The following is a 12,365-nucleotide window of genomic DNA, read 5'->3' as shown; positions in this document are numbered from 1 at the left end:
GAAATCACTATTTCCTTCTCCATTGCAGGGATGATGAAAGCCAGTGTAACTTTTATAAAGAAATCCCAATTCTCATTCTAAGGGTGGTGATATCTTTCCTTTCATCTCTGTGTAGTGCTGCACACTTAGAACACTTAGGATGACATGATAAGCAAGCCTCCACCTCCTTCCTTATTTTGAACTTATTTTTACTTTTTTTTTAAGAAAGATGTTTTCTGCAGAATATTTAAATCTTGTCTTTTTCTCGGCAGAAAATATTTCTCTTATTTTTCTGAGTGGAAGATGAATTTGACACTTCTAGCTTACCTTTATTATTAGATTTATTTTAGTACATCGACCTCAAATAGAAATCATTGGTCCTTTCTATCTTACTAAATGCCATAGTGAGTTGTATTAGCAATAAGTTTTTTTTCATCCCTTAACCAGGCAAACAATTTATTCTCATGCAGTCTCTGAATGTCTTTATATGTGCCTTTCTTCACATTTTTCATATATTTTTAAATTAGTTTATCTTTTATTTATGCCTTTCTCTATATTGTTCTTTATTTGTTTGTTAATATATAACATTCCCGGAGCACTGATGCTTCCAACAACACCACTTGTTTTCTAGATTTCAATGCAAACATGATTTGGTTAGAGCTTTATGCTTTAATTGGATTCCACCTATTTTGTTGTTTTTAAGAACTGGTAATGGGTAAATCCAGCTTTCTTTCAGAGGAGAGATTATTAAAAGTTGTGGTGGGGTTGGATCCCATGGCAGTTTGTGCTTACTCTTTAGGACTTTGCTCACAGTCTTTCTGCACTGATGCCTACTGGGCCATTCTTAAAATCAAATAAAACCAATGAATAGACAATTTTACATTTTTAGATTTCATTAATTATTCTTGCTTGATGATAGATTCCCAAGCCCCATATAAGATTCTTCTGTAAACTGCAAGAAGAATCTCTCCATTACCTGACCACCTTTTCAGGTTTGTTTGCAGTTCTGTTTAAGGGCACAGAGTGATCCGTAGTGGATTCCATTATGACGGGCTAAAGTATGGCATTAAATAGTCGCATATCCAAAACTGGGCATCATGTGTGGCTTTAGTAGTCACTTATGCTTTAAAAGCTCAATTTGGTTTTCATGTCTTTTGTACTGTTTCGGCTTCTTTTTCCCATCCTTTCAAATGCAGGAAATTGTGTCTTGCTTATTGAACTGTACATATTGGCCTAAGGAAATAATGTCTTGCACTTTTTCTGGCAAAGGGTTTTTTCAGGATTCGTGGATACATGTGTGAAAAGTGTTGTTTGACTTGACTTGAGTACTTTCCTGAAAGTACTCAATTTCACCAAAATCAAATGTTCTTTAAAAAATAAGCAAGCCAGAAATGGTTAAGAGCACTCGTGTCGAGTGCTCATTACCGTGCTGCGGATGACTGACCCACTTCCCTGAGCAGTGCATTTTTCCTGTCTAATTGAGCAGTTTTCCTTTCCTCTTGCAGTTACACTTTTTTTTCCCAAGTTTCCTAGAACACACAGTAATAGCAATGCCAAGACAGACCAAGGTTGTTAGGCTGCCACTTTATCAGTGATAGTGGACAATAACAGGGAGAACATAGAGATGGGGCTGACATGCAGATGCTGCTTTGGTATTGCTAGTATGTTGCCAAGGGTGGTGTCCCCTCATTTATTAGCCCTTGATGGCCTGTTCTTACATCAATTTACCCAATTACTTTTGAACCTGTGATAATATTTACTACCCTGACATTTAGCGCTAAGCTTTTCTAAACCTTAAAAGTGATGTATTGTGTAGTGTGTGTTCTTGTACAAATGGCACGATTTCTTCTAATGGTGTGCCCATTCCTTTGAATGTATTGATCAGTCCAATTCTGCTCACTTTTTTTACCACTCATAATTTAGAAGCAATGTCTTTATGATACCCTTCATTAGTCACTGAGGCTGCAATGTCTTCATTTCATTTTAGATAGTGCAGCAGCTCATTCTGTACCTTGTGTTGTTTAGTCACCCTTCTCTCTTTTTTTCCAGGTCTGTCCCATCTTTTTGATAAAAGGGGAAATACACATGGTGTTGAAGTGATACTAATGACTGCAGCCTCAGTAATTAATTTATAATTTATTATCAGCTTTTCTAACATTTGGCCTGATTTTTTTTTTTTTGACTGCTAATGGGCTCATCAGTGCTGACATCAGAAGGACAAAATTTTCAAGTTGTGTCTGAACAATAATAGTAATAATTTGGAGCATGACACTGTACCCATTAAATTCAGAGGCCCACCCTTCTTGTGTTGTTTTTCTGCTCTGACATGGGCTTTGTGACTCATGGCCTGTGAGGGTGCTTAACCCCTTTCTCCTGCTTCATCATTCAAGCGATGAATCTGTCCTGATGTCATTTTTCCTAGTACTGAAAACAGTACTGTGAAAATGCTGGTGTTATTCCTATCTTAAAATAAGTGAACAAAATGTCAGGCTAATTAAATTGCTACAAGATGACAATATTTGGAAAGCTTTTGTTTTATTTTTACTCAAAGGCTAATGTTTTCTTAGAGATCTGATTTGGAACTACTCTGTGGGCAATCTCCTTTTCTATCAAAGCAGAGCAGAGCACAGGGTGTTAATTAGACCTATTATAAAAGAGGCTTGCCCTGGGTTGATTCTGAAACAGAAATTCAAGAGGCAGCCGAGCATGACGTATTTGGAACCGACACTATTGCCTGCAGCAGGGACTGCATTCATAGATCATATGTTTGCAAAGATGCAGCAAATGGGGGCTGAAGAGCAGCTCCAGTTTTCAGATATTTAGCAAAAGGGTGTGTGGCCCTGTAGGAAGGACAGAGTGCCTCACTCATGCTTGGCAGTATAAGTGGACACAAGACTGTGTCTTCTGAAGGTTTTAATTAGAAATACAAAATTAGTGCTCCCTTTGTGTGGTGGGGTTTGGTTTTTTTACTGAACAGTGGTGCTCATAGCAGCTGATAGTCTTTAATATGATAATGAGATCCTGAAGTCTTTAATCTGATCATGGCTAGGGGTAATAACATACTGAGGCATCAAAAAAAAGTTCTCACTAATTACTAAGCATGAAATGGTGTAAAATTGACAACTTTTGGATCTTACTTTTAATTTATTTGGAGGTTAAAAATCATGAAATAAAAATGAAAAATTTACTGCCAGGTGAATATGGTACTGTAGTTGTGATCTTAACATTGGTCTTAAACTTTAGTAAGTTGCAGGGTAATTAAGAATGTCTTATCTTACTTTGAGCTTCTTAAGCTGATGATGCCATGTCTTTTAAATTTTATTATCATGAAAAAATAGGTCACTCAGAATACACTTATATTTTCTTGGGGGTTTTGCAGGGGAGACTTGGATACACTGTAGTAAATATTGAGCATTTGTGCATGATATGAATAAAACAGTTTTATAATACAATTACTCCATATGACTGGTGGTTATCTTTCACATTGCTTGAAACTGAGGCAGGATTAGATGGCTACTCTAGGATGAATATTTAACAAAACACAATTATTCATACTTCTCAGAAAGGTAAAACATCTTATTGAAATAAATCCAAAACAAAGTAAGAAATGAAATGTGGAGGCATCTCTTGGGTCACTGGAAACTTTACCCCGTGCAAGAAGGAGGCCTCCCTTTTATTTCTGGGGTTTCTGTATGGGTTCTCTCCTGAACACATTTTTCTTTTCAGCTGCTTCCTTTTAATTGATCATTCATTATGGTCTCTCTCATATTTGCGGTGGTAGATCTCTTTGAGAAAAGAAATAAAAGGACTGTAGTTTTGGAAGAGTTTCCAGTTTTGCTGTGGCTGCCAGCACAACCTTCTTTCCTCCAACAAAGGCAGAGCATCAGTCATGTGTATTGGTCCAAAGTAAAACAAGATTGTACAGAAGAAGAATACTTCTGTGGGCCTCTAAAATGACTGAAATTCACTAAGTCCTTAAATAATGAGTGCAGAAAATGAAAGTTACATACAGGAGATAGATTGAGAGCGTATATAGACAGCTTTTCTCAGAGCATAGAGGAACAAGGAGGGTCTGCATCTGGCATTGTCATAGCTGTAACACTGCTAAAGGTGTTGATTTTTTTATTTTTCCTCAAGTGGCTGCTTGGGAGCTTTTTTACATCAAGTTTATAGGCTCCTTTGGGGTAGGAATTTCTAGTACTGTCACAATGAGAATCACAGTGAGGAAGGCCTTGACATTAGATGCAAGTAAATAAGAACTTTTAATCATTTTCTTACAAATTTTTCTTCTGTATTTGTCTCTTTAATTTGCTGTAAAGTGTGAAGATTTTTTTATATAATAGATGTGCTGTATTAATAGTTTGCTTCATTTTAGAATAAATGTGCATATTCTTTGTGATGTTTTCAATACACTTTGCAATGGAAATAATCTTATTCGTAGCCAGTTAAGTTGAACTGAGGATGTTAAATCAATTGCAAAAAAATTTATTGCTGTTCAGTACTGTCTATTTAATGGGCCATTAGGCATGGCTGTTCTTTGTTTGAATATTGTATAATATTAAAAGAAAGCAAAGGAGTATTAGACTCAGTTGGGTCATTATCTTGCTACAGATATATATTACATTTAAGGTGATACTTTGATCCTGTGAAACTACCTGCCCTCGTATGCTTTTTTCATTATATTAAGGTTGTAATTGGATATGGCTAGTCTTAGATATTTGTAAGAAATAGATCTATATTAATGATGAACAAATAGATTTGTGGAAAGCAATTGAAATGTTCTGAAATCACACACGATCTTTAAATGTTGATCAATTGCTTTCCAGGAATAAGTAGGCATAGGTTAAAAATTCTCAAAAATGCCTTAATATCCCATGATGTTTAGGCATGTGAAAGACTGCAGTTTTCAAAAGACAGGATGCTCAGCAGTTTGTGGAACCCAAGATTTCTTAACACAACTTCAGCTATACTCCTTTTCCTTCTACAGAAATCAGACTGATTGTTACTAGCATATAAGGGAGATTAGTTTAATGAAATCTCTATTTTTTTTACCTATTTAGCCTTCATTCAGCATCTAAGTTGCAGATATTGGCAAGAGACTGGCTGAATTCCCCTAAACCATGAAATGCTTTCCAGATGTTTGTCATTCCTACCTATCTTAACAAATGACCTTGCTGAGGTTTCTGCTTTTCACAAGTGCAACAGAATGAATTTAGACCTGAGGTACTTTTTTGATGTGAATTGTGAGTAAACATGTATGCTGCCTGTTGCCCCTGAACTTCCTTGCTAATTATCAGGGACAGTAAGACACTGACCTGTTTTTTGGTGTCCACTCATAATTGCTTAATTCATAAAACAAAGGTGGTGATAAAAATGCTGCTGTTAACAGTTATGTGTGGTACCACTGGTGTTCCAGCCTTTAAGAGCACTGCTGTCATCGTCTGGCCACCCGCCCTTGGTGCTGTTGCCCTGCTGTTCTCTGTCACCTCCTGCCTTGCTCTGTCACCCTGGGCTGTCACAGCTGCCTCCAGGCCCCAGTGAGAGTCTGTGGTGGTGTCCTGCTCCAGGTTCAGCTGCTGCTTTTAGCCTGTGCTCTGCTTCATGCTCTGCTGGTTGAACTGGTTAACTGCTGGTGAAGCCAGCAGGTGGGACCTTGGTGTGTATTCACTCTGCAGTTTGAGCATCCCATGGCAGGCTGTGGGGGAAGCAGCCTGGGTCAGGTGGTGCAGAAGCCAGTTCCCAGCTCTGATTTTGGAGCCTTCTCTGAAACACCACCTTGTCACCAGGCAGACCTATCCTGACAGCCCTGGAAGCAGGATAAAACCTGAGAGCAAATCCCTGCCTTGAGTCTAGAAATGGAATAATTTAATCTTTTCTTTTGACGTAAGTATGTGTCATACAGTAATCATTTGAAGAAGTGCTCAGGAATCCCAGCAGAAGTTCAGGTGGGCTCTCTGGAGCAGCAGTTCTGTTTGAGAGTCAGCAAGCGGGAGCTTCTGTGGTGCTGGGAGCTGAGCATTCCTCAGCACTTCACTGACCCACAGAATCAGGCAGCAAACAGCACAAAAATGGACACATGTGACAAACACCACAGCTGGTGGGAGCTGACAGCCAGGACACTGTGGGTGTACTCAGCACTGGGGACTGAGAGCCCCAAACAGAGCTCTGTGTGAGAGTTGTCTGTCATTATCTAGTAACTCTTTTGTCCTTTGGAGAACAGACTCCTGGATAAATATCCATCTGTCATTTTTCTCCCATTTTCATTTTCTTAGGAATGCTGTGTATTTGCAGTTTGGTGTGCTTACATGCGTGCCCATGTAAATCAAAGGCTGTCGGAGCCTTCTTGCATAACCGAAATACCCATATAAAAAGATTCTGACATATTAAATATGTCCTAATGGTATTCAAATTATAGGGCTGGTATAAGCAGTAGTATTTGTTTCTGTTTCATGGTGTGTTGGATTTTTTTGTTCCTATAAGAAAAGCTATCATATTTAATTCAGGTAAAGTGTTATGATACACCTTCATTGCTCAGTTGAGTTAGACAAAAAAAGCTGGATATGTTCCCAAGGGAGAGCATACTTTGAAGAATACAGTGGTTTACTTTTAACATGTGTTCTTCCCTGAAGTTTATATTTGCTTGAAATCCAAATTGTTTCCATCTTAGTTGGCCAGATACTTGTATGTGAGGACAGTATTCCAAAAGTTCCATTGCTTTTATTTTATTTATTTATGAGATAGACTTTTTTAATTTGCAGGTTTGTATTTTATATTTTAATTCATGTTGGTAGTATTTCAATTCAGTTCCCCTAAAGGACCTTGTTACAGGATCAAAACCTTTTTTATTATAAACCTGTGTAATTTATATTTATATTTCTGAAATACATAATGATATCAGAAATAAAAACCTAATTCAGAAATCGCAACTATATGTGCTGCAAACACTAAAAGCAGTGAGAACAGTGATGGAGTGTGAGTGGCACAGCCTGAACTGAAGTTCTGCTTGGAATGCTGCTGGACATGTTAAGCCTCTCTTAGTTCAGAAAATTGCTTTTGAGGCATCTGTAGTTGCAGCTGGTCACACCAGGAAGAGGTGCACAGGTTAGCAAAGAGTAGATGTGGGACAGGGGTGTAATTTACAGAAGAGTATCCTGTTGTCCTAGTGGTTTAAACATAGTGTCTTAAAAATTACATAGAGCTCAACAAGCTGCTCAAATCTTCTTCACCTCCTTCAGAAAGCAGAGCTGTGTCTGCACTAAGCATACACTGTAATCAGTTTGGCATTCTTTCAGCTGAAAGCAAAGTAGGCACAAGGAGCAGGTGAACTGCCAGATAAAGATAATAAACAGTAATCTGCCAATTCTGGGTTCTTTCTAGCAAGTTTTTCTGATATTTATCTAGGCATCCAGTCTTGATGAAGATTTTGGAGACTTAGGTTGGGCATGGAAGGGAGTTGAGGCATTTTGGGCAGAAAAATACGCTTGCATGAGTCACAGTTCTTAGTAAATATAATAAAGGAGAAAAATAGCATAATGGTACCAAAAATTGAGTTTCACAGAGTCTGGCATTAAGGTAAAAGAAATTAGTAGTTGTTCCCTGAAAGGTTGTTTAAATTGAAGCCAAGTGAATGCATTTCATTTGTTTCACATGGGAACTATAGCAAAGCAGTGCAAGTGAGTTGGATTTCAGAAATCTCTCCCAGAAATTTCTCCCATCTCTCTGGAAAACATTCCCACTTTAAAGTTATGTCGGTTCAGTTCCCTTCATGACGGTAATTTTGAACTTAACTATCCATTTAGCAAAGGAGAGGGCAAGCCAGCAGTGAAGGATTTGTAATTATGTATTCTGGTCTCATGAAAATTTCATGGTTTAGATAAATAAATAAAAGGTTTCCAGAGTGAAATGTTGTGGTTATCTAAGAGGCCATATCTCTCCCTCACTCACTGTCCTCATAATAAACAGCTATTGATTAAACTGAGGAGCCACTTGGTCTTTAGCACTACAGGTGGGAGGTGGTTTCTGGCCAGGGCTATGGTAGGATATATTTTATGCTTGCCCTTTTTCACTGTCCTCCTTTTCTATTATTTTTTCTTTTTTATTCTTTTTTTTGTGTGTGGTTTTGTTTTTGTTTTTGTTTTTTTTTGTTTTTTTTTTAATCCACACATCATCCAATCTATATGTGTTTATTTTTACATTTTGTGGGGTGTTTTTTGTGGGCAACCATTCTTCACTGGTGACTGAGCATAAAAAATGGAGGCATATATATATATATAAAGGTAAGAATCAGCAGGTACTTGAAACTGGTTTTCTTAATGCCAGTGTTTAAATTCAGTTTGCTTTAGATATTTGGAGTGTTTTGACATGGGTTATTTTTAGAGCCATGATACCAGGCCTGGCAGATTAATATTTTATTTTGGTAAATTTTCTTCCTATTCAATAGCATTTCACCCAGTTAAGAGTTTGTGTCATTCTAATAGATTCAAAAGACAAATAGTAAGCTATTGATCAAAGAACTCCTGACAGAGATAAATCCAGCCTTAAACCTGCATAAACTGGCGTGTTGAATTTAGCTTGGCTATTTATACTGTCCCATCATGCTGTATTTAGAGCTAAGGGTTTGGTGACAGGAGTTGAAAGTCTGTGATCTGCTTTAGCTTGGAGGATGAGATGTGCTAAATGAAACATTAAAGAGTTCTTCTGTGCTTTGTTCTGTCCTAATGCAAGTTGTCAGGGGCTTTTTGTTGTCTGGCGTTTTTTGCTGGGAAAGGAATAAATTTATTTTATCATAAACTCAGTCATTTGTGAATACTTTAAACTAGAGCAAATATTTTCTGCAGTTAGGTTAAAAATAGCATGTCCTAGGGGCAAAGGAAGCAGCTGTGTTAAAGTATCTGCCTATTACTACATTTTCAGGATTTCTGTTAATGATACAAAGTCAGTTGAAATTACATCCATTACATATTTGTCCAAACAAGTGGAGAAGAAAAATAAACAATGTGGTGCTAGAGAATCCATTAGAATTGTGTATCTCTGCCTGTCTTTCCTAATCAGTGGAGCTGATATCTATATTCTACCCACAGTTACTTCTGTAACACATATATATCACACTGAAAAGCACTAAGACAGTGAGGTTTGCCTGCCTAATATATGTTCCTACTCATCTTTAATGTTTTGTGGTTTATATATATGCAGATAAAATTTGCATGCTCTGAAGGATACATAATGGTTTTTAAAACAATCCTTACTTCATGAAAAGAAGCAAAACTGGACTTCTACTGAATAGATAACTTCATTTGTTTAAGAACCATAAATATTTTTGCAATAATGCAGAGAAATTTTCCCAAAGGAGAAAATGACTGTAAGTAAAGTGGGTGATGTGAAAGTCTGTATACATGCTTATGCTGTTAGATTCAGCAAATGCTACGATGCTGTGCCATAGGTTACAATTTTTTTCCTCCATAGATTTTTGTTTCCTGTTACTGTCAGCATATAGTTTGAGCCAGGACTATCTATTAAGGTATTAGAAATGAATATAGCATGTGGTAATCCTGTTCCATACCTTGTTAGCACTTTTGTGCTCTTGTGTCTTCTGTTAACCTTTGTTTTCTGGATATCTTTTAAATTTCTTTTTTTACAGGTCTGTTACAACACAAATTAAAAATGACAATTACAAAATACTGTATTTTATCATTACATCTCATCAGTATTTTAATAATTACTAAAATCTAGCTTTTCTATTTAAAACATCCATCCTAGGAGTGAGAGGGTCTCTAGTGTGAGTAATTTTGGTGAACTGCTTGTCTCTTGCAGTTTTGGATATGGCTCGCCACGTTCCCCTGTACCGAGCTCTGCTGGAATTGCTCCGTGCTATTGCCTCTTGCACATCCATGGTGCCGCTGCTCCTCCCTCTGTCAGGAGAAAGCAGCGAGGAGGAGGAAGAGCAGTTGGAGTCACAAGCTTCTGTGGGGACCCTGTTGGCTAAAATGAAGACCTGTGTAGATACCTACACCAACCGACTGAGGTGAGCACTTCGTCAGCCCTGCCCTTCATGGAAACTCTTGTGTGGTTGTGCTTTAGGAGTGGTGTTCCACTGAGACACTCCAACCACACTGCCCCTTGCTGGCTCCTACCTTCCCCTCCCACTGTGGTGGGTTGGAGAGGAGAACTGGAGGTACAGAAGGTAAAAATCATGGGATGAGATAAGAACAGTTTACTGGAAGCAGCAATGAGATAAGAGAACAAACAGCAACAATATTATTAACAAAAGTGTACAAGAGAGTGATTCACATGCAGAAATGCTCATCACAGAGCTCAACCCAGCTGTAGCTACACCACCCTGACTCCTCTCTCCAGCTGGGAACAGCATTATCCAGCTGCTCCCTGCAGTGTGGAACTGGCACCACCCAACTGCTCCCTCCACTACACTTACTTGACCAGAGGAAACCCCTTGGTCCTAGAGGAAAATCCCTTTCCCCTACCCCAGCAATGCTCTGAGGTGGTGTACAGTAACCTCTGGGGCCTGGATACTGCAAAAATTAACCCTGTTCTGGCTGGAACAGGACATGTGCTTTTACTTATTATGAATATAGAAGTGAAAGGAGATTGAATTCTCTATATTTGTCTGAGTGGATGTTGCCATCCAGAGTGAGAATATACTATCTGTTTGATCTAGATTTGTATTTGTATGTATCTGTCTGGTTTACTGTACTATGACAGGGATTTGTTTTGGTATGACAGACGTAACCTGGTAGATTTACATACTCTTGTCATTTCATTGATAACTATCAATGTTGCAATACAAATTTTCATTTATTTATTTTAATAATTTTCTGTTTCCAGTAATTAGTTGGTTTCTTGATTCTGTTTACTTGCTTCCAATTTAAAGACAGCTTCTTAAGAAATAATAACCTGTCCTTCTCTTCAAAATTTAGTGCTGCCCCTAAGCATATGCTGAAACAGGAAGATGGTAAATAAAATGTCAGGAAAAGGTGTGTGGAGAATGTTCTTTCTCCCTCTATTAAATCAGAATATTTACCAACCATTACCTGAGAGACTTTTTGAGAAAGAATCTCATTATTGGGAACTCTTTCTAGTAGCTCCTGATGAACTGGACTTTACCCATCAATTTCTCCAATCCCTCTTGACTGAGACTGCAAGTCTTGCTTATCAAGTGTGTAAAGTACCTGTAGTGGGATTGTTTTGCTAGTGTAGTGCAAAGGAAACAGAACTGGGAAGGACAAAACCCAGTTCTTTATGTTGGATACCCACCTAAAAAAGTCAGCTTGTGCTTTATGGCAATATTATCTATATCTCTCATAGTATATGTAATCTTCATAAAATAGGAAAGATATTTGGCTTTTGTGTAATCTGTTTCCAATACCTGTGTATGTAATTCTCCATCAGAATTGCTGACTGTTTTTTCTTTGCTACTCTGGTCACCCATTAGCCTCAGATTTAATGGCCATGGGAACCTGTATCTTCTGTTCATAAGCTCTTTTCTATTTCATAAAGTAAATACAGTATGAGTAGTTCTTCAGTGCCAGCTTAGGATCTGGAAGCAAAGAAAAAGAATTCTAGAGTCACCATTATTTTGATACTACATGGATTCAATAAGAATTTTGTGGTTAGTTCTTTGTGCATTACCTGTACAATTTTCCTATATTACTTTGTTATACCAGCACAGAAGGAAAGCTTGTCTTTTAGTGGGTGGTTTAAGCATAGTGCAGTTTGTCTTTGAAGCAGTGTATAGACAAGGATGAAAACATCAACAGCCTGAACAGCCTGGAGTCACTGGGGTGGAAGGCTTGAATTCTCAGCATTTTAGTTGAAGGTATGCCAGAAATATAAGCAAGTATTGGCATGAATTTCTTAAATGGGACAATCTGCTGTTCCTTTTAGGTCAAATTGGCAGAACAACAACCCAAAATTATGGGTTCTAGTTTCAAAGGCAAAACATCACATCCTCTGAGCAGCAGACTTGCATGTCTGCCAAATGTCATCTTCATGTTGGACTGGGAGTGTCCACTTTGTTCCAGAATTGAAGGGGAACAGTTTGGTTTTGGACTTCAGTTAGCATTGAATTTCCCTTACTTTCAAGGGCCACAGTATTCTGTTAGAAAATTGGGAAATTTCTGGGTAATGAAGAAGACATTTAGGTACGAGATGATTTCTCATGACTGTTTGAATGCTAGGAAGTCAAAGCCATCAGTGGCTGGAGAGCAGTCAGGCTGGGGTAATGAGTTGCCACGAGGGCTGAGTTTGACACAGGAGCTTGCTGTGATGGCTGAGCCCTTTGCTGCAAGGAGCTGCTCATGTGTGGCAAAGCAGGTTCATTGGACCCAACATCTGCTGGGTGAGCTTTGTGGCAAATGGTTATCCAAATGGCA

General features: G+C 38.1%; 1 protein-coding gene across 6 annotated transcripts in view; it reads left to right on the top strand.

Annotated features, from left to right (window-relative positions):
- BIRC6 (baculoviral IAP repeat containing 6) overlaps nt 1–12,365 on the top strand; it is a 174,457-nt gene that overhangs the window by 143,794 nt on the left and 18,298 nt on the right. For all 6 annotated transcript variants that reach the window (XM_039718798.1, XM_039718795.1, XM_039718797.1 and 3 more), the window contains one exon: nt 9,790–10,000. In XM_039718798.1, the coding sequence (XP_039574732.1) occupies nt 9,790–10,000 (211 nt within the window). The remainder of the gene's footprint in view (nt 1–9,789; nt 10,001–12,365) is intronic.

This window comes from Passer montanus, unplaced genomic scaffold (genome assembly GCF_014805655.1).
Source record: "Passer montanus isolate IOZ18808 unplaced genomic scaffold, ASM1480565v1 scaffold40, whole genome shotgun sequence".
Classification (NCBI taxonomy): Eukaryota; Metazoa; Chordata; class Aves; order Passeriformes; family Passeridae; genus Passer; species Passer montanus.
This window is presented reverse-complemented; position numbering and strand designations above follow the sequence as displayed.